Below are 23,741 nucleotides of genomic sequence, written 5' to 3' on the forward strand. Positions count from 1 at the left end.
AACACTCACACCTGTGTTAACGAGAGAATCACTGACATGATGTCAGCTGGTCCCTTTTGTGGCAGGGCTGAAATGCAGTGGAATTTTTTTGGGGGGGGATTCAGTTCATTTGCATGGCAAAGAGGGATTTTGCAATTAATTGCAATTCATCTGATCACTCTTCATAACATTCTGGAGTATATGCAAATTGCCATCATACAAACTGAGGCAGCAGACTTTGTGAAAATGTATATTTGTGTCATTCTCCAAACTTTTGGCCACGACTTTACAGTATATATATATATATATATATATATATATATATATAAAAAAAAAAACTTTAAATGGCCTATTGAATTGCTAGTTTGATTTCATTCTATCTAGTCATATACAATTTTCACAGAGACGCTGATTCATTTAATCACTGTTTAATTCACTGATTAATTAAGTTGTCCGATGGTCATGAAAGTCAACACAGAATTAAAATGGAAGAAAAACCTAACATGTCAATCAAGTTAATGTTTTCTGCCCCTCAAAAACAAATTGAATATTTATATTCAGCACACAGTCGCCTGCACCATACTGACTCCGAAATGAACAGAGAGAGACTAGACAGATGGAGAGAGGGACAGTGGGGAAAAAGAGGATGGGAGAGAAGACAGACAGAAGAAGGGTAGTTGAGAGACAGAAGACAGAGAGAAGGGAGAGAGACAATCAGAGACAAAGACAGAAGGAGAAAGAGACAACGATAGGGAGAGAAAACAAGCAAAAGATAGAGAACGAGCAAAAGAGAGCGAGAGCATCTTGGTACAACAGCATCATCAAGTCTAATTGAGTAATGTCACGCTCTAGATGCTATACAGAACAATGAGACAGGCAGAGACAGGCACTGAGCTCTCCCTTCTTCTCCCAGGGACAAAGACAGCTAGTCTAGGAGGGTGACATGGACAGACCAAATGTAGTCACAGAAAAGACAGACATTTTGTGAAGCTACAGTTTTTAGTTACTATATTCAGCTAAGTACCCTATCCATGACAAAAGGAAAGACACTTTATACATATTTGGTTAGGTCATCTTTAATCCAAGGATGTGTGATGAGCAAGCATCACTTTCTATCACCCTTAATTGGCAGAATATTCACACGTTTGCCAACCGATAAATCACACTCTCGAAGACAATGAAGCTCACGCACTCTCCCAAACTGGACATATAGAACAAAAATGAGACAGGCAGCGCGTGCGCTCGCGCACACACCTCACCTCTCACAGAAGGTATGGAGGCAGGGCAGCACTTTGGGGTTGTCGTAGCGGTCCAGGCATATGCTGCAGATCAGGAACTGCTTGTCGATCTGTCGCACCACAGGGCTGGGGATGCTACTGGAGCCTTCACTGGCCATCCTAATACTCTGTCATAAAGTTCCCTTTTCCTCTCACCCTGCACCCTAGAGAGAGACAGAGAGAGGGGGGTTAGAGGGGATCACACACATACGCACGGATGCCCATGTTAAGACTTCGACATAGAGGGAAGTGGGTTTTGGAGGTATGCCCACACACACATACAGAAGTGTCCAAAATGTTGTTCGCATTTCCAACCAGTACGCATGTGTGCGCGCACACACACACACACACCCACACACACACACACACACACACACACACACACCCACACACACACAAAGAGATCAAAAGGCAAATTCACAGATACACAAATCAGCTGGAAAGAGAGACAAAGGTAAAAGGAGGAGACACACGTCAGCTGCTTGCTTCCTCCCATCCTGCCCCTCACCGAGACAGGAAATGCCAAACACACAAACACACAAATCACAGTTCTGTCACAGAAACAACAAAACATCTCAACATAGTCCACATATCAGTATGTATATGAACAGCAGAGGGTCCAAGTATTAATGTATGATCTTAAATAATATGATCTTAAATAATATTTCCCACAAAGCTAAGGACATAACCATCACACACAATGGCATTATGATATTGTACTGCTTAGTAGTAGTCATCAACAAGTCTATGAAATAAAATAACCCTCAAAGAACATGGAATAAGACCTAAGAAGTTAACTGCTCACTCAATGACTTACATAAAACAAAAGCATACAGATTGACAACTACGACCATCCAAAAGAAATTAGCCTTTTGGCATTTTGGCTAAATCACAGTCATTTCAAATCAGACACAGATGCTGTGGCTTTGGCTGCTTGGGGAACAGATCTGATCCCCAGGGGCTGGTCCCAGACCCGTTTGTGCCACCTTGCCAACTTTTGGCATTGCCATGCCAAAAGCACCAACAGATTTGGGACCAGGCGAACATGACCCATGGCTGGTAGGGGGGAAAAAGACAGGTAGGAGGTCAATCTCAGGCCATGGCACCAGCTGAATAGCAACAGTAGAGCCAACAACTGGGGACCAAGCAATTCTGGCTATGGATACTAGCCACAGAAGAGTAGAACGTCCCCGAAAAATAAGGAGAGAAAGAAAAATATATCCACTGTGGTTTTGGGGCCTTGGCCCTTGTCAGTAACCCTCAAAGAAGAAACTTTCCAGGAGCCCCAGGCCTAGGCTGGCCATCTGGTATCCCTACCCAGGATCAATAACTCAATTTGGGGCTTGGATGATCTCAAAATAGATTTTTTGCTATGGCTTCAGTGCCATGCTAGGTGGATGTTTCCAGAAAAAGCACTGAGTTATGAATATTTGATAACAAAGTGAAAGCAAAGCATGTACAGTAGAAGCTTAGTGATGCCACTGAGGATAGAGTTGAGTGCTGAGCCATAGGAAAAGTAAAGTACAATATACTGTTCAATACAAGCAGGCCTCAGATTCAAGAGATTGTACTGAGTACTGTACTGTGCTCTACTCACTGTACTGTGCTATCCAATCTTGTGAAACGTGTCTATGATAGGTTAAAATTTGGTCCAGTCCGGTCCATCAACATCAAGGCCAGGGTGGACTCAGTGTGAGCACAGCATGTGTGTCAGCTAGCTAGCTGTCTCAGGTTGTATTTAGGACAGGCAAAGAAACAGGACGCCCTGAGGGAGACTCTCCCTCCCTCGCTGATATCTTGTACAGTATGTGCCAGAAAATAGCTTGACAGGAAAAAAGAAAACCGTTGTCATGGCTACCGGGATGGAGAAGAGGTCAGCCCCTTCACGTGGTTTAACCCTTTCCATATAGTTTGCTTAAATCTTAAATGCTGACTACTCGACAGTACACAGCAGAAGTCAAGTCCTTCATAGTGTCTGTCGCTACCTTATCTAAGCTACAATATTTACATAACTTTGGTTGTGCGGCCCTTGAAGCTTAGTGGGTTAGCCAAACGGTGGATTGAGATAAAAAAAAAAAAAAGCTAGATTTATCTGGAAAGCTTTGGTATTACGTCATTACACAGCCCTTTTCACTTCATTGGTCAACTATGGGTTAACTCTCCACATGTGGGGACTCGGGACCTTAAAGAGGATGACAATATGGTTCATGGTGTATTGAGATAACCCCGAAGATTTATGACACCATAACACTCAATAAACAAAGAAAGAGATTCGCACACTCTCAATGAAATGCTTCCAACAATTGAATGGGTAAACCTAGTAACCAATGTTTCGGCAACGCCGTGCCTTCTTCAGGGTTACATAACGAATGAACCAGGTTATGTAGGAATATTTTTGGGGTGTGCGTCAGCTTTCTTTAATCATAACACTCAATATCTCAAGGGAATGTAATAAAACACAGTATACTGTTGATCCCAATTTTCACATTGAAAAATCAACCGGTACATGCAAACACAAACCCAGCACAACGAACGCTTTGTCAATCAAATAAATGATTTGATGAACCACAATCCCTGACTTATCAATTCCATTCAACATCGCTGCATATCTAGGTGGATTTGCAGTGCATGAAAGATGATTATGAAACTGTTCCACAAATACTTCTTTCAGACACAACAACAGACACAACGAAGACAACACCAAAACACAGAACACATACAAAACTCCTGTCATCTCACAAAGGGAGGTCTCGCCGTTACATAATCTTTATGTAAGGCAGCTTGAAATGCAGCTAAATAAATCCTGCTTGATTAATCCATCAATATGCTTCTAGCAGAGTGTCTAGGCAACAGATGACTGATGACAAAAGGTAGATTTCTTTTAAAGATGTCAAAGTATCTAGACCAATCGGAGAAGCCGAGTGCAACTTACATGAGAAAACGTAGATAGATATCTGTAGATATCAGCATTAACAATGACCCTATTTGAAAATGCCCAATACCAATCAATCAAATCAAATCAATAAACAAAACCACAAATCCATTACTCCAGCATATACAGTGCATCGCCCGAATGTGATGATACTGCTAAGACACTATATAAATCACTCTAAAATCCCTATCCCAAACACTCAGTCACAACAATCAACAGGCGTCACCACTAAGCCGATATAGTAAGTGACACTGTCACCCACCCAGAGCTACCCGTGCCAACATAAGACTGTGCCACCGTGCCATCTACCCACCGCGTTCTGTAGGAGCCCTACCATCGCCGAGTCATCCTCGGCTTAAAACGCAGCGCATGCTTCTGCCCTCTAAAGACAGTCCTGTCCAGGGAGCAAAGAAATTATGAGCTGCTTAAAGAGCTGCTAAGCTTGAAAAGAGATGACGGCACATATCAAGAGCAGAGAGTTAGAGTGAGAGAGGAGGATTAATTGCGAGAGCCAACAGTGTAGACCTATGTCTGGACTCGTAGCCAATCAATCTCTTACATCTCTTCCCCTCTCCCTCCCTCCCTCCTTCTGTCGCTTTCCTCCCTCCCTCTTACTGTCGCTTTTCCTTTTTCCCCATCACCCTCTTTCTGTCTCCCTCTCTCTCCCCTGTGTTTTCCACTCACCCTATATATCCCTCCCTCTCCCCATCCCTACCTCCCTCCCACCCTCCCGCTCTCTCAAGTTAATGCTGGCTCACTGCAGAAGAGCTGGCAAAGGATCCTGGGAAAGGGATGCAGCAGCGTCAGTAAGGAGCAGGGAGCGGATTGGCTGGCATCTTGAAGAGTGACCAATGAGACAGGGAACAGCCGGCGTGGGTCAGCTCAGCAACCAATGAGGCAGAAGCTAACAGGATCAAAGGGAGCAGCAGTGTGCGTGTGTGTATACCCATATTGCTGACTCACTGCACAGGCGGAGAGAGAGAGACAGGGAGATGGAGATAAAGGTAGGGGAAAAGAAAGGGGGGAGCAGGGAAGAGTGAAACATTGATTAGGGCATGGGAAAGCCAGGGAGATATTAAAGAAGAGGAAAATATATAGAAGGATAGAGAGAGACTACAGAGAGTGAACAAGACTAGAGCAATGTTCCCCAAACTCGGTCCCGGGGAACCCCTGGGGTGCACTTTTGTTTTTTGCACCAGACGGCTGATTCAAATAACCAACAAATTATTAAGCTTTGAATCAGCTGTGTAATGCTAGGGCAAAAACCAAAACCTGCACCCCTTGAGGTCCTGAGGACCGAGTTTGGGAAACACTGGATGAGCGAGAGAGAAGCAGTGTGCTGCCAGTCGGCCTAGATCAAAAAGGCAGCCTCAATGGCACAGGCATGCACACACACAAATACAGACACACACAAATAAATAAACACACACACAGACAGTGAGTCGCAGACACACACACACACACACACACACACGCAAATGTCGAGTCTAAACAGCGACAGCTGGGAATTGAGGTCAACAGCAACTCGGTAGGTAGTACGAGCATTAGAAATGACAAGACACTTCATCTGATCACAAACTAACTAAGATATGGCAAAGCTGCTGGCTTCTGTCTAGATAACATAGCCTATAACATTTTACAGTTTAGAATGACAAAATATTGTGAGGGCATCCAGAAACATGACAGTATTCAAATGTGACAAAAATAACGTAGTCTTTATTCTCAATTCAAGCCTTCTGCGTAGACTTGGGCTGCATCCCAAATGGCATCCTACTCTTTATTATAGTCCCTAAGGTCCCTGTTCAAAAGGAGTGCACTATATAGAGAATAGGATGCCATTTGGGACACAGCTGGGTCGTGATACCACCCTCTCTGCTCTTGCGTAATGAAACGGCAGGTTTCATCTCACTCCCACTGTCACCTCATTGAGCAGGTCCATAAGTACTATGATTAAAAAGGAAAGTGGAATTCCACTAGCCTGGTCCTTGTCATACCAAGGAGTGGCATGATGGAACAAACAGACTGGTACTCAGGCTAGAATTTCCCTCTTAGCTGGAGTTCAGTTAGCATGAAACCGATAGGGAGATAAAACGGAGACACTGGACGAATGGTGTCGATCGGGATAGAAGCCTGGTCTCCAGTGAGGAGGCATGTACTAGCCAGGAGTGTTACCCACTTGACCACAGCTCTGGACAGTACTGCATGATTACCAGGATGCTTGGGAGGCTAGTAGACATCTAGAGAAATTACAATCAGGTCACGTGGGCCTATGTGTGATGGATGGATGGATGGACAGAGAGACTGGAAAGGCTTTTATAGAAGTGAATTGCGTGAGCTGTACCAATAAGGGCAACTGTACAATTGCACAAGCATATATCCAATTCATTGCCTGCAACATTTCAAGTTGAGATGCATCACAACAAGAAAGTCTCTTTTCCAAGAAGTGCAGACAGAAGACTGAACTAATGTTTTGTCCAAACCATTATGCACATGCTACACATTCTTATACCTTAATGCCTCCCAAAAACAGAGCATACGCAAAGCCAAAATAGGGTTGAAAGAAAACAATCCACTAAACAAGACTGTATTCAACGAAAGGTTTCTCCTCTTTTATTGGGTCTGAATCAGAACTCACTCGACCAAACTTGACCCATAGCCACAGGCTCATAGCCTAGCATACTGATGGCGAGTGTTCCAATCCAGGGCTTTACACACAAAAGCTCAGTCCCAAATGGTAACCTACTCCCTATATAGTGCAGTGCACTACTTTTGACCAGGGCCCATAGGGCTCTGGTCAAAAGCAGTGCACTATACAGGGAATAGGGTGTCATTTGGGCCGCACACATTATCTGGCTTTCAAAGGAGTTCTTGCTGCTAATACTATACAACTCAGAATGAAGAGTCATCAACACATTAGTAACCGCGCCAAAATGTGCATGTGGAATGCCAAGAACGTGCACTGCAAAATAATGATGTTTTTCTGCAAGGATTTTTAGGATAGCTTGATATTGTCAATTCCATGGTAATGGAATTGCGTTGAGTCTCAGATTTTTCACATAAAATGTAAACCAAAGAAAACCATTGATTGCAAAGTTTAACAAACCATACAACTCTATGCACAAGGACGATTTTTAACAATTTACACTGAACATTTTACAAAAACACATTTACTGGAGGAACTGTGCAGAGGCAAAGTTTGGTAAGAGAATTTTGGTCAAATGTCCTTGAGTCCATGTTAAAAATATCTAAATGTTTTAAATATGTTTAAATATCTGCTCCGAATTAAGATTCAGCGATGTCGGCAGAAAGAATGGGATGTTAGCTATAACATGACACAATGACTTTGAAAGAAATCTCTTTTGGTTATTGAACTATATTAAATGTGGATTTACACCCTGTAATGGAAATGCGGTAACAGAATTTCATCAAGGTTCCCTGATCTGTTTTACACAGAAATCCATAATTGTGGATATTAATGTAATTATCTTCATGGTGATGTATCCTAAATAGGTACACAAAAGGTATAAATATGGAATATCCTCCTTTGCATATTTGAGTATTATTTTTAACACTGGCTATTATTTTAATGAGCTCTGCCCCCAAACAAGACCACATTTGGTTGGTCCGGATCAAGTATAAATCAATCATAGACATCTATGTTTCACAAGTTTAGACATCAAAGTACAGCACAGTAGAGCACAGTAGAGTCCAATACAGCACATTAATGTACTTAACTCGTGTGCTCTACTGTGTACTGTACTCCACAGTTCAGTACTATACTTTTCTTTACTGCACTCCACTGTGCTGTACTATACTTTTCTTTCCTGTACTATACTGTGCTTTACTGTGCTGTCCCAACTTGTGAACCCAACTGTGGTTTGTGACTATTATAATTTCCCATTGTAGCCAATTCAATTGCAGAAATTCTGTTACTGATTTTTGGGAAATTCCATTTGGAGTTTTAAATCACTTAATAATTCATAAACAAAATTGATAACAGTAAAAACACTAACTAATTGATAGGTTTACCTTTACTTGTTACTTCTGTGAACTTGTATTATCCTCCCTCCTCATGAGGGAAAGAAAATAGAAAATATCTTAAAGATATGTGGGTTTTTGGTGACGGAAATGAGGCACAAAGAAATGTTTCTTAAATGTACAGAAGGCAGAAAAATGTATCCAAAACAAAATATAAAAAAGTGTTGATATTAGTTGACAAGGGTTTTTACCTCAAAATTGTGTTTTGATGTATTTCTGATACAGGTTTTCTAAGACCCCTTTTCCATCTGTTTGACCAGAAGTCAAAAGCCTTTGCTTATTCCTAAAAAAATATATAATAAAATAAATGGTTGAAATATCTATATATGCCTTAATTTTTCTAAAATATAGACACCCAACAGCAAGATTTAACTTAGGGTCTTTTGTTTAGACATGTAACGTTAACATTAGCTAGCTAAACAATGAACTATAAACCCAATCCATAGAGTACTAGCAATACAAACCGATTGTCATAGCTAGCTAAAGTTAACCAAATAGGTTCAATGTTAGCTAGCAAGCCAGCCATCAAACTTCAGCTAGCTAGCTAACAGCAAGCTTTAACCTCCAATGAAAACAGCTTTCTGACAAAATGAGAAAAGTATAATATCTGAAACTGTAGCCAGTCTCTTACCCGTATACATGGATGAAAGCTTCACGGCAGACTGCAAACCCTTTCATTAAATAAGACGTCCTGTGTCGTTTCCGTTTAGTTTGCACAGCCTGCTTGGCTCGTTGTGTCAAGTCACTCTGGTTCACACTGACCGTGTGCAATGCCATAAGAATCATCAGATCTTTCCCCCTATCTGTCCAGGATGCCATGGTTGCCTTTCGTTTGAAGATGTAATCCGGAAACAGGTGTTTTATACAACAGCCTTCTGTGTTCTCTTTTTGACTCCTTGTGCATTTGCAATCAAATGCCAGAATTCTATTAATCTCCTTATCATACTTTGCTTCTACTAGACATTCCACTGATTTCAAAACTCGGTCAACTTCTTCCGTGACAACACTGTTGATCGCCGTTTCTTCCCCATCACTGTCATCAGAAGACTCTACACTGTCTTCTTCAATGAAAATGTTTTTACCTAAATCAGGGATTTCCTCATCGTCTGATTCATTTTCAGAGTTAGAGAGAGTCAGCATGGCACGATTGTCCTCCAGAAAGTAGTCCATCACAACTTTTCCCCACTGACCTTTGTCGATAGCGCCTGATAAATTCAGGGCAGCAATGTTACTGAGAGCAGTAGCAACATATTTGCAGTTCTCCATGGCTAACGCTATATCGTTTGAAAAAACTACAGTAGAAAGGATTATCTACGCATTATGAGCATCTCATTTTATAGACACAAGATGCTACCTTGCAGACCAATCTGAAACTCATCTCTCGGCATGTCCAGCCCACTCATCATCTCAGCCATTCATGGCTAGCTAACCTTTTCTTTGGCTAAACCAACTAGGCTCGCAATTTAACAACTTTATTCATATTTACAGATGGCATAAAAGTTTGTTATTAAGGCACATGAAAGCTCATATTGGAGAAGGCATCTCTACCAAAAAATGCATTTTGATAAAAACAAATGTTTTAAATTCAAAACGGCTCACCTATGAAGTCGTGACTTGCGACATACACCTAGTTTGCTGATACGGGTCACAATTTGACATGCTCCTATGAACTTCACGTTGGTGCTGTGCTCATGCCATGTTTTACATGGAAATTACCATATCTAGTTTGAGCCTTGTTTGACTTCCAAACCAGATAAAAAGAAAGAGATGTCACTACAGTAATTCATTTTAAAAAGGTGGATACACCCCAAGGTTGCCTCTCAAAATGGCACCCTATTCTGTATATAGAGCACTACTTTTGACCAGGGCCCATAAGGTGCCATTTGGGATGCAAAATAAAACAATGACCAAACCAACAAAGCTGATGAAACGACAGTTAAACAAATATATTATTGGTGCAATTTAATCACAGGAGGCAAAGCATAACAAGCGTGAACAGCTCTATCGTTTATAATAATTACCATAATTAGTGGAAAATTAAATGTAGTGTGTAATTTATCAGGCCACTGATTCAGAATTTCACACTACACGAATCAAATCACAATGACTCTTACCGAGGGGGAAAGAACACAGAGCAGATGAGAAGATTTCAATAATAACTTATTAGCAGCATGAAAGTAAATCTAATCAAGAGAATATGGCCAGTTAGTCTATCAGCAAACAACATTTTAGTCAATAGCAGAAGGGCTTATGGATATACGTTTTCATTGTCAGTGCAATCAAATTGTGTCATTGGTCTGTGTGCATCTGCTAGGAGATAGGGCTGCTAGGAAATAAACTCGTTCTGTGTAACCACAACAGAGTGAGGAGAACTAGAGACTACAGAGAGATCACAGACTAGATACTAGTCCCTTACTGAGAATTTTTAAAAACTTATCAGAGGGGTTGTGGAGGAGGAGGTGAGGACGCTGGAAAGGGGATGTAGGAGGATTGGCTTGGATATAACAGGAACAGGGACGGTAATTCCAAATCATTACGTTTGCGTACATGTGCATCCATGCTTGTGCACCCACACCACCCAGTCAGTCCATTTCACCATTCCAGCTGTGAGCTCTGTCTGTCTGTCTGTGTGTGTGTGTGTGTGTGTGTGTGTGTGTGTGTGTGTGTGTGTGTGTGTGTGTGTGTGTGTGTGTGTGTGTGTGTGTGTGTGTGTGTGTGTGTGTGTGTGTATGCATCTTTAAAATGTGTCCACCCTCTCCTCTTCCAGACGCCAGATTGAGGATTACTTCCCCCCCATTCAGAGGGAGGTCTGCATGACTGTTGGCATCTGTAGACACCCCCATCCCACCACCCCCCCTGGACACAAAGACACTGGAACACTCAATAAAAAAAGAAAACTGGTGTTTTTGCCTTTCAGAGCAAGGTTATGTGGTACAGTAGGCTTATGCCAACTCTCAACCTCTCAAATTTAACACACCTGGTTCAGTTACATTACTTATACTGCAAATATAGGCCAAAACCCTGTTTGAATAGTTTATAAAGTCTTCATTTTTTCCTTCCTTCAAATAATATCAGATCTGACATGACTGGAAAAATGTGAAAGCCGCTTACTAGAAACTCCAGTTTCAATCTATCCAATCTTGTTTCACCTATTTTTTACAGTCTATGTGTTTGACCCACAATACGTAAGGGAAGAGAAGAAGAAGTATTGGGCCACAGCCCAAACTCTAAAATCTAATTCTCATATTCATCAATAATATATACCACTCACCAGTCGCAATGGAAAGCAGTTTCGGTGTGCAGCCCTGTCTCGCCTCTCTAAGTTTTGGCCAATAATGTCAATACTCCGCTCAGCTCTGCTACCCTTTCCATCCCACAGCTCTTTCCAGAGCACTGACCTCAGCTGTTTCCCCCTACGCTCCCTATCTCTCTCCATCTCTCTCTGGGAACAACACAAACTGCCTTGTCACGCCATCACAACGGTGACGCCGGCCAAATTTTCTAAACGTAAACCAGAGCGTGAGAGGGACACAAACACGCAGTCACACACACACACACACACACACACACACACACACACACACACACACACACCCACACACACACACACACACACACACACACACACACACACACACACACACACACACACGCGACTAAAAGGGACACAACAGGTTAGAGCAGGGGGCCCAACGCTCCATAATGAAATCACTAGTAGCATTAGCAGCATGCTAACACGTCAGCTAACTGCCTGAGACTGTAGACAGACACAGGGCTTGTTTTCAGTGAGTGGAGGGATTATTTTCAGAACTGTAGAGAGTGTGTGTTAGAAGAGGCCCAGTGTTCCAAATGGGAATCCTAAACAGGTTTTTAATGCTTAGGTTTATTAGCCGTGCCAAATTCCGAACACACACAAACACGCATGCAGGCACAAACAAACACGCATGCACAGAACACGCACATACACTTCACCTGGCTGGGATACATATTATCAATGGCTAGACTGGCCACACAAACAAGGAACATAAATGCTGTGCACTTTGTTACCGAGCAACGACCGGAGCAACCCGCATGGTAAAAGGGCTTTGAAATCACCATAATAACAAAGGACATTGTGGACTTAATGACTGACATTAAAGTCCTCCCATAATACGGTGTGCATCCCAAATGGCACCCTATTCCCTATATAGTGCAATACTTTTAACCAGGGCCCATAGGGTCAAAAGTAATGCCACCATAGGAAATAGGGTGCCATTTGTGACGCCGTTTTAGTGTGGGATGAAATAACAGCAATTTCTGTGAGTATTCATTTGATTTAAGATGAGACTTCGTTAACTGGGGAATACAAGTCTTGTTCAATGGAAGGCAACAAAGCTAAATTATAGCATTGGTCTAAAATTAAACGGACAATGAAAATGACAACAGTCCATGAAGACTACATCAATCCTGAAACATCGGCACTGCTGTAGATCAACAACTAGCACAAAGCACTTATCATTCAGATGAATTGGGCAGTATACAAAATTAGAAATGCCCTATCATTGAAAGAAGACCACTTATCAGAGCAATGAGAGCATACAAATCTAACCAACATAGCAGGTATTTTCCTTCAATTATTCTAGCCAGTTTGCATTTAGGCAGTTTGTGATGCAGACATCAAAGATACAATCTGATTGAGGCATCTACCACTATTATCAGTGACTATAGAATCCATAGTGCTGAATACCATACAGTTGAAGTCAGAAGTTTACATACACCTTAGCCAAATACATTTAAACTCAGTATTTCACAATTCCTGACATTTAATCCTGTCTTAGGTCAGTTAGGATCATAACTTTATTTTAAGAATGTGAAATGTCAGAATAATAGTAGAGAGAATTATTTATTTCAGCTTTTATTTCTTTCATCACATTCCCAGTGGGTCAGAAGTTTACATACACTCAATTAGTATTTGGTAGCATTGCCTTGAAATTGTTTAACTTGGGTCAAACGTTTTGGATAGATTTCCACAAGCTTCCCACAATAAGTTGGGTGAATTTTGGCCCATCCCTCCTGACAGAGCTGGTGTAACTGAGTCAGGTTTGTAGGCCTCCTTGCTCGTACACGCTTTTTCAGTTCTGCCCACACATTTTCTATAGGATTGAGGTCAGGGCTTTGTGATAGCCACTCCAATACCTTGACTTTGTTGTCCTTAAGCCATTTTTCCACAACTTTGGAAGTATGCTTGGATCATTGTCCACCTGGAAGACCCATTTGCGACCTAGTTTTAACTTCCTGACTGATGTCTTGAGATGTTGCTTCAATATATCCTCATAATTTTCCTCCCTCATGATGCCATCTATTTTGTGAAGTGCATCAGTCCCACCTGCAGCAAAGCACCCCCACAACCACATGATGCTGCCACCCCAGTGCTTCACGATTGGGATGGTGTTCTTCAGCTTGCAATCCTCCTCCTTTTTCCCCCAAACATACTGATGATCATTATGGCCAAACAGTTTGATTTTTGTTTCATCAGACCAGAGGACATTTCTCCAAAAAGTACGATCTTTGTCCCCATGTGCAGTTGCAAACCATAGTCCGGCTTTTTTTATGGCGGTTTTGGAGTAGTGGCTTCTTTCTTGCTGAGCGGCCTTTCAGGTTATGTCGATGTAGGACTCGTTTTACTGTGGATATAGATGCTTTTGTACCTGTTTCCTCCAGCATCTTCACAAGGTTCTTTGCTGTTGTTCTGGGATTGATTTGCATTTTTCACACCTAAGTATATTCATCTCCGCTCAGGAAGGAGCGGCATGATGGCTGCGTGGTCCCATGGTGTTTATACTTGCGTACTATTGTTTGTACAGATGACCATGGTACCTTCAGGCATTTGGAAATTGGTCACAAGAATGAACCAGACTTGTGGAGGTCTACAATTTTATTCTGAGGTCTTGGCTGATTTCTTTTGATTTTCCCATGATGTCAAGCAAAGAGGCAGTGAGTTTGAAGGTAGGCCTTGAAATACATCCACAGGTACACCTCCAATTGACTCAAATGATGTCAATTAGCCTATCAGAAGCTTCTAAAGCCATGACATCATTTTCTGCAATTTTCCAAGCTGTTTAAAGGCACAGTCAACTTAGTGTATGTAAACTTCTGATCCACTGGAATTGTAATACAGTGAATTATAAGAGAAATAATCTGTCTGTAAACAATTGTTGGAAAAATGACTTTTGTCATGCACAAAGTAGATGTCCTAACCAACTTGCCAAAACTATAGTTTGTTAACAAGAAATTTGAGGAGTGGTTGAAAAACTAGTTTTAATGACTCCAACCTAAGTGTATGTAAACTTCCGACTTCAACTGTACGTAATTAATCCATAAAGGGGCAATCTGCAGTTGCTACATACATTTTCTATTTATTTATAATGATATGTACCGATTGATTCTTGAAGAATACAACTTAATATATACAGTGCCTTTGGAAAGTATGCAGACCCCTTGACTTTTTCCACATTTTGTTACGTTAGAGCCTTACATGCTGACCAGACCGGACACGTCGCGTGCATGAGCGTTGCAAAATAAATGTTGAAATCCATGTTATTCAGATATTGCACCCACACTGCTAGTGCACGCCAACGAGCGTCTGCGTTGCCAAGGGCTAAAATAGAAGTAATTCCTATTTCTGACGCAGATCGTGCTGCAAGTCCTGCCTCTCCCATCTCCTCATTGGTTTATAGATGGAGGTTGAAAGACAAACTGTTTTTCCGGTTGTCGTGTAAATACAATGAAAGTTTAGATGCCAATCACCATATAAGTTCAAAGATGAAAAAGCCTGGGAGAAGAGATGACTAGAAACGATTCGGGTGACCATTTTATGTGTGGATTAATTGTCGGAGTAGAGGACCTTGTGAATTTCAGGTAAAATAACAACTCAATGTTTATATCCCAGGACAAATTAGCTAGCAACAGCAAGCTAGCTAAATAGGACAAATTAGCTAGCAAGTGCAAGATAACTAGCTAAATTGCCATACATGTTTAATGCTTTTCAACCTGTCCCCAAATGAATGTCATGGGTTCAGAGTTTGTTTTGATATTTTAACCTGCGTGTCGTGAACGCGTTTGGTGTACGGGAATAAAATAAATGTATGCACGATAGCGCACGATGGAGCACACGCGCAGCCGGTTTGGGTTCCGTGTTATTCTGAAATTAATGAAAAAAAATAATCTTCAGTAATCTACACACAATACCGAACAATAACAAAGCGAAAATACGTTTTTAGAAATGTTTACAAAATTAAAAACTGAAATACCTTATTTACATAAGTATTCAGACCATTTGCTATGAGATTTGAAATTGAGCTCAGGTTTATCCTATTTCCATTGATCATCCTTGAGATGTTTCTATAACTTCATTGGAGTCCACCTGTGGTAAATCAATTGATTGGACATGATTTGGAAAGGCACACACCTGTCTATATAAGGTCCCACAGTTGACAGTGCATGTCAGAGCAAAAACCAAGCATGAGGTTGAAGGAATTATCCGTAGAGCTCCAAGACATTTTGTTGAGGCACAGATCTGGGGAAGGGAACCAAAACATTTCTGCAGCATTGAAGGTCCCCAAGAAAACAGTGGCCTCCATCATTCTTAAATGGAAGAAGTTTGAACCACCAAGACTCTTCCTAGAGCTGGTCGCCCAGCCCAACTGAGCAATCAGGGGGAGAAGGGCCTTGGTCAGGGAGGTGACCAGGAACCCGATGGTCACTCTGACAGAGCTCCAGAGTTCCTCTGTGGAGATGGGAGAACCTTCCAGATGGACAACCATCTCTGCAGCAGTCCATCAATGAGGCCTTTATGGTAGAGTGACCAGACGGAAGCAACTACTCAGTAAAAGGCACATGACAGCCCGCTTGGACTTTGTCAAAAGGCAACTAAAGACTCTCAGACCATCTGAAAGAAGATTTTCTGGTCTGATGAAACCAAGATTAAACTCTTTGGCCTGAATGCCAAGCGTCACGTCTGGAGGAAACCTGGCACCATCCCTACGGTGAAGCATGGTGTCACGTCCTGGCCAGTATAAGGGTTAATTGTCATTTTAGTTTGGTCAGGACGTGGCAGAGGGTATTTGTTTTATGTGGTTCAGGGTGGTGTGTTAGTAGGAGGGCGTTTGATTTATTATTTCCGGGTTTTGAGTTATGGTCTATGTTGATGTATTTCTATGTGTAGTCTGGTTGATCTATTTCTATGTTGAGTTAATTGGGGTGGACTTCCAATTGAAGGCAGCTGTGTGGTGTTGCCTTTGATTGGAAGTCCTATATTAGTTGGGTGTGTTTGTCTGTGTATTTGTGGGAGATTGTTCTGTGTTTAGCCTTGTGCCTTGCCAGACTGTCCGTTGATCGGTCGTTCTCTTGTTTGTTATTTTTGTACGTTCAGTCTGAGTTAATAAACGTCAAGATGAGCTTACACATACCTGCTGCGTTTTGGTCCTCCATTACCAACGACAATCGTGACACATGGCAGTGGCAGCATCATGCTGTGAGGATGTTTTTCAGGGGCAGGGAGACTAGTCAGGATCGAGGCAAAGATGAACGGAGCAAAGTACAGAGAGATCTTTGATGAAAACCTGCTCCAAATCAAATCAAATGTATTTATATAGCCCTTCTTACATCAGCTGATATCTCAAAGTGCTGTACAGAAACCCAGCCTAAAACCCCAAACATCAAGCAATGCAGGTGTAGAAGCACCTGGTCCTCAGACTGGGGCGACGGTTCACCTTCCAACAGGACAATGACCTTTAGCACACAGCCGAGACAACACAAGAGTTGCTTCGGGACAAGTCTTTGAATGTCCTTGAGTGGCCCACCCAGAGCCCGGACTTGAACCCAATCGAACATCTCTGGAGAGACTTGAAAATAGCAGGGCAGCGACGCTCCCCATCCAACCTGAACAAGCTTGAGAGGATCTGCAGGGAATGGGAGAAACTCCTCAAATACAGGTGTGCCAAGCTTGTAGCGTCATACCCAAGAAGAATCAATGTTGTAATCACTGCCAAAAGGTGCTTCAACAAAGTACTGAGTAAAGGGTATGGGTAAAGGGTATGAATACGTAAGTAACTGTAATATATATATATATATATATATATATATATATATATATATATATATATATATATATATATATATATATATATATATATATATATATATATATATATATATATATATATATATATATATATTACAGTTACTTACGTATATATAGATTTTAAAGGGACATATATATATATATATATATACATACATACATACATATATACATACATACATACATACATACATAGATACATACATACATACAGACACCCATTCAAAAGTTTGGGGTCACTTTTTTTAAAGAAAAGCTCATTTTTGGTCCATCAGAAATACAGTGTAGATATTGTTAATGTTGTAAATGACTATTGTAGCTGGAAATGGCAGATTTTTTATGGAATATCTACATAGGCGTACAGAGGCCCATTATCAGCAACCATCACACCTGTGTTCCAATGGCACATTGTGTTAGCTAAACCAAGTTGATCATTTTAAAAGGCTAATTGATCATTAGAAAACCCTTTTGCAATTATATTAGCACAGCTGAAAACTGTTGTCCAGATTAAAGAAGCAATACAACTGGCCTTCTTTAGACTAGTTGGGTATCTGGAGCATCAGCATCAGCATTTGTGGGTTCGATTACAGGCTAAAAAAGGCCAGAAACAAAGGACTTTCTTCTGAAACCCGTCAGTCTATTCTTGTTCTGAGAAATGAAGGCTATTCCATGTGAGAAATTGCCAAGAAACTGAAGATCTCGTACAACGCTGTGTACTACTCCCTTCACAGGACAGCGCAAACTGTCTCTAACTAGAGTAGAAAGAGCAGTGGGAGGCCCCGGTGTACAACTGAGCAAGAGGAGTATCTAGTTTGAGAAACCCGCAAAACACCAGTCTCAATGTCAACAGTGAAGGGGTGACTCCGGGATGCTGGCCTTCTAGGCAGAGTTGCAAAGAAAAATCCATATCTCAAACTGGCCAATAAAATTAAAAGATTAAGATGGGCAAAAGAACACAGACACTGGACAGAGGAACTTTGCCTAGAAGGTCAGCATCCTGGAGTTGGCTCTTCACTGTTGATGTTGAGACTGGTATTTTGTGGGTTCTATTTAATGAAGCTGCCAGTTTAGGACTTGTGAGGCGTCTGTTTAAAAGGGACCATCAACTGCTAATTGTCCCTTTAAAATCTATTATGTTGAAATTGTTGCTTAATTGTCAGGATAATCCTCATCTTGGCTATCTATACCGCAGTGTTTTCATCTCAATCTCTCTTTGTTGAGAGGGATTTGTTGGTTCAACGTGTGTTTGTTGGAAAGGGTACGTTAAGTCCCCCACCCCCACTCGGTGCGTGGACACACACACACACACACACACACACACACACACAAATCTAAAGCGTCCACTGGGCCCACGCAGTAGGGATGGGATGATGAGAGATCATGGAGATATAGGGAGGGGAAGGGGGGATGGTACAGATCTCTCTCATCCTCCCACAAGTATATTAAGACCATCTCCCACCCACAGCTATAGATAGAGGCTTTGGTCATTGCGGTTTAAACCAAAAGGCATCCTGATGCTATTAGATGTTGTTACATAATGCCACGGCAGCGATGTTTGTGCCTGCTGGACAATGTTGACCCCAAGCAGTTCAGGGAATGTTCCGAATGCTCAATATACTGCATCTCTCCTCCCACTCCCTGGTAGTCAGAGGAATATAGCTATATACCGGTATGCGTGCTTTACTGAGAAGAATACTCAAACATTGCCTACTGTTCTTTGTACTCAATGTTGAACATTGTTTTTCCTCTTTGCTGGCTGTGTATCTGTGAAGGCCTGTCTTTTTCATAAGTGGTCTGTCCATGACAATAACACTCACTCTACACATCTAGCGACAGCACTGTCTGAGGATAGCAGATATGTCAATGAGAAGAGTCAGTGTGTGTGCGTTCCAGACACCTTAAATTAGGGCCTACAACTGTGCTAGCGTCAGGGCAACAGAAAACATGGACTTTGCACATCTGTCAACCAGAGTCAGATACACTTCCCATTTCAGCCCTCACTGAGCAGTCAGCCATATCACGAAATACACTGCATCTGTGAGACTGAGAAGCAGTACTGTTAAAGGATCACTTTACTGAAAAACTGTCTTTTGGTATTTTGTTCATTAGTCCACTGCTAATACTATCCTCCAAAACAGTGCACGCCAGCAGTCAAGTTTTCAAGATAGAGCACATTCAGTACAGAGCAAAAACTGTGATGAGTTGAGCATGTTTTCAAGTTTTTGACGCAAACTATCCCTTAGCACACTCATCCACAAATGTATTAGCTAAATGCAAATAAAAAGGCTAAACGTTTCAGAGCTAACATGAACACAGTATAAACCACTTGACTCAATATCAACCAACAGAATATCAGATATCATGGAACAATAAGGGAAATTGGCAAAGGAAATATAATCTCATAAGATGAAATACAAAGCAAACCTCAATAAAATAGTTCATTAATTCACAAATATATTCTAAGCAAGATAAACTCTCATGAAAATAGGTAATGATCATTGAAATAGCATATTACATTCCAATTATAATATATGGATGGAATTTGATTGTATCACATCATAACCCACTTAAGATTTCAGGGCTTGACTCACCACAGAGCCCCACACCCATTGTAGCCCATATAGCTGCATAACTGTCTGCATGATGAACAGTGGACCAGTGCAACCACCAGATATCAAGTTTCATCACCCCAGCAATTGATACACAGGCCTTGTCCCAAATGGTACCCTCTTCCCAATGTAGTGCACTAGTTTTGACCAGAGCCCCCCCTATTTTGTGCACTACTTTTGACCAGGACCCATATGGCTCTGGGCAAAAGTAGTGCACTATATAGGGACAATGGTGCCATTTGGGGCACAGCCACACTCTCACAGCCCTCCTCCTATCAATGTATCATCAGTGTCTGGTTTCCTCACATGGGCGTCAGCCTACTGCCTGCCCACGCTGATAAAACTCAACACACACACACAATGGGAGAACAACTGCAAGTGTCAAAGACCTGACAAACAAAAGTACTGTAAAGAAATACACACACACACACACACACACACACACACACACACACACACACACACACACACACACACACACACACAGTAAGATCTAAGTTCAACATTCAGCCACCACACCATTGCTCATAGTGTTGTGATATGATGTTACTATTCAAGAAAATGGTTCCAGTAATATTTCAAGAGATATAAGGTATTTGAGTGAAATGAGGATGTCAACTATGGATCTTTCCCTTGACATTGTATGTGTCTAGTCAACTAATTATCTCTGACTGTTTGTGCTAGAGGGGCAGACCTAGAGACGCACACTTAGTGACGTACACGGAGACTTCACACCACACACTCAACTATCCCCCCAAAGGAGACACCATGCAGATAATACAACTTCCTCCCTTCTTCATTTCTCTCTGTCAATGTCCCTCTTTTTTCCCTTCTCTCTCCATCCTCCCTTCTCCGAGCCCAGAAAACACCACTTACTTGAACTCCATGGCTGTTCTGTTTCTATCTCCTCTCTCTTCCCTCTCGGTATGTAAGAACGTCCACACAGATCTCCCTGTCACATAATCCGTCTCATCTCTGACACGGTGTGTGTGTGTGTGTGTGTGTATATGTTAGGGAGTGTATGTGTGTGAGAGGCTGGAGCTGTTACGATAATGCAAACAGACTGACAGAGAAGCCACCAGCTGAGCGCGGCAGGAGGGGGGAGGGGCATCACTGTCAGGGGAGAGGCATTGACCAATCGCAGAGCTCAGTGAGGCTTGGGGGTGGCCACATGTGTGTGTGTGTGTTTGGCTTGTAGCCCCACAGGGCCAGAGGCGTCACAGGCAGAAAACAACAGACTTCACTAGATAAGGAGGGAGAGAGTAAGGGATGTGTAACAAGAGGAGAGGAGAGGGGGGAAACAAACAGGACATGCCGGAAGCCACTCACGATTTGAATGTCATGTTTTAGAAGAGCATGTTTTGCATGGTTAGAAAGGGATGATGATATTTGTATTTACAATGGTGTTTGTGTTTTATACTGACTCACCAGGTGAAATATAGTAAACCTATTTATTTAAGTTCTATTCAATCCAAGGTAAAAGTACTATCATACCGTACATAATAAATGCATTGTCGTAAGATGTAGAACCAGTATGGGAACCCATTTGACATAAATGTATTTATATAGTACAGTACTGAATGAATCAGGCCCCTTTTCCAGTGCCTAAAAAAACATTGCAGTACATTGAATTTGTCATTGAGGTAATTAACTGGTTTAAACTTCAGGACTTCTACATGAAGTCCCCGATGAAGAGTGGGGGTAAAAACATCTGCACGCTCCATTAGCCCTCAAAACCAAACAAGCGTTCGTTGAGTTCTCCCCCATTACGGTTTCATGGTCTTCTACACACCTCTGATGATAGGTCTGAGTAAATGGTTGGCCCAAAAAACTCATTCACCAACCATTCACTAACCAGAGATTAGTATGTTGTTGTAATAGAAACAATATGGTAGTAATGTATTTCCCAAAAGGTATTTACACAAAGTGGTGTCCAATAACTAACTTCCGCCTTGCGGCAACAGCACAGTCTTTTAATGGAGAAACAGGAAAAGATAATCAACCTTTACTGCTCTTTGCATGCGTCTTCCATTTGTTTGTTATATGGCAGGCCAGCGGGAGAAGGGCTCAGCAGTGATGTTTTGAATTATACCAGAGAAAATGAATACAAGAACCAAAGTGAGCAAAACAGTAGTAAATAGTAGGCAAAGCCCCTGAGGCTGGGGAAAAGTATGGTTAAAGAGGTTGTTAAGTTAGGGGCAATAAAGTAGAAAAGCTAGTCCTTGTGGAATAGGCCTTTATCAGTAGATTATGAAATCGACAGGGAGTGTTTTGTGGCGGTTTTGGATTCGGTTCCATTTAAGTCCCTAGCCTTTACCCCATATTCTTACCCATTCAGTGTTCACTAAATAGGCTATGCTTAATTTGCACTATAGGCCTACTGTTTTCACTGATCATGTAATTTCAGATCTGTGAACAGCAGAGGTGGGGGCTAAGGGAAGGGTCTAGTGGCCAAAATGGAACAGGGCACTAGGGATCCAGTACCAGGCCCCTCCAGCATCTTCTTGGGTTGTGTTCATTAGGGCACAAAGTGCTGAAACATTTTGTAACAGAAAACAAAAACAAGCATTTTTTATTGGAGTTCAGGAAGTCAAATCAAAATTTCCCTCCCAGTTTCAGTCCCATTTCTTCAGATTGGTGTCTAATGAACATACACCAAGAACACTACCCAGCTGACATCCCAGCATCCTTTGGAAACGTACTGAGTCACATTGGTATAGTTGTGTGTGCAGTCTGAACACAGTTATCGATCAGGAAGCAAAGCCACTACACAGCTAAAAGCTGAAGTGTTGTTGGCCTCACTAGGCCTGGAGCAAAAAACTAGTGGATGATGAACGAATATGTAGACTATTGACTAAAGTTGTGCCAATTAAGAATTATGTTATCCCTTCTTGCAAAGTCTTCACTAAAAGACCATACTCATGAAATACATGCTAAAATACAGTAGAGAGCAAATTGAGCACCAATTTTTTATTAATTATTATTTGGCTGTCCCAAATGTTCACCAGCAGAAACACAGCACTCCGGGAAATGAGTTTGACACCCCTTATGTAAGGATAAGCATTGTAGGTGTCACGTCCTGACCCTTGTAAGAGGTTATTTTCCATAGTAGAGTGGTCAGGGCGTGACAGGTGGGTGTTTTGGTTTTCTGTTTCATTGTGGGGTTTTCTAGATTTCTATTTCTATGTTTTTGTTTTCTATGTTTTGGCCAGGTATGGTTTCCAATCAGAGGCAGCTGTCTATCATTGTCTCTGATTGGAAGCCATACTTAGGCAGCCTGTTTGTCATGTGTGGGTAGTTGTTTTCTGTTTTGTATGTTAGTTACCTGACAGAACTGTTGGCTGTCGTTTTTGTTATTTTCTGTTTAAGTGTTATCATTAATAAAATATGAGCACTCTACACGCTGCGCCTTGGTCCCCTTTATACGACCCATGTGACAGTAGGTTATTTATTTGTTCATTAACCAACAGGTTGTCAAAGTAGCCTTGTGGTTTGTAGTCCACAGCTTTGTAAACAACAGCGATGATGCAATGACACCCAGATGAGCTTGGCTGGGTTTCATTCCAGAGAGATACTCCCTTCTGCCCCCCTTCACAGACCTGAAACGACAGAGTATGTGTAAGCAATAGCTCCAACTAGTTTTTGCCATGTTGCTTTTACTCAGATGTGTGAAGGGGAGTGAACAAGGGCAGGGAGAAATCTCCCCAAACAAAGATAGGATGTTAAGGCACGGGGGAGAGATATACTACTTCCTGAAAATAACTTTACCTACAAATCACCAGGAT

General features: G+C 41.7%; 1 protein-coding gene across 6 annotated transcripts in view; it reads right to left on the reverse strand.

The window, feature by feature from the left end:
* Nucleotides 1-23,741, reverse strand: part of trim2a (tripartite motif containing 2a) — a 62,451-nt gene that overhangs the window by 23,680 nt on the left and 15,030 nt on the right. For 3 of the 6 annotated variants that reach the window (XM_014195580.3, XM_014195581.3, XM_014195573.3), the window contains exons 1-2: nucleotides 20,833-21,015; nucleotides 1,239-1,420 (exon numbers count right to left, since the gene is read on the reverse strand). In XM_014195580.3, coding sequence (XP_014051055.1) covers nucleotides 1,239-1,375 — 137 coding nt within the window. In that variant the 5' untranslated portion in view covers nucleotides 1,376-1,420; nucleotides 20,833-21,015. Of the gene's footprint in view, nucleotides 1-1,233; nucleotides 1,421-4,501; nucleotides 4,739-20,832; nucleotides 21,016-23,741 lie in introns of those variants that run through there. The other 3 variants (XM_014195574.3, XM_014195575.3, XM_045716776.2) reach the window with 3 other exon arrangements.

The sequence above is a fragment of the Salmo salar genome, chromosome 04 (assembly GCF_965601325.2).
Source record: "Salmo salar chromosome 04, fSalSal1, whole genome shotgun sequence".
Lineage (NCBI taxonomy): Eukaryota > Metazoa > Chordata > Actinopteri > Salmoniformes > Salmonidae > Salmo > Salmo salar.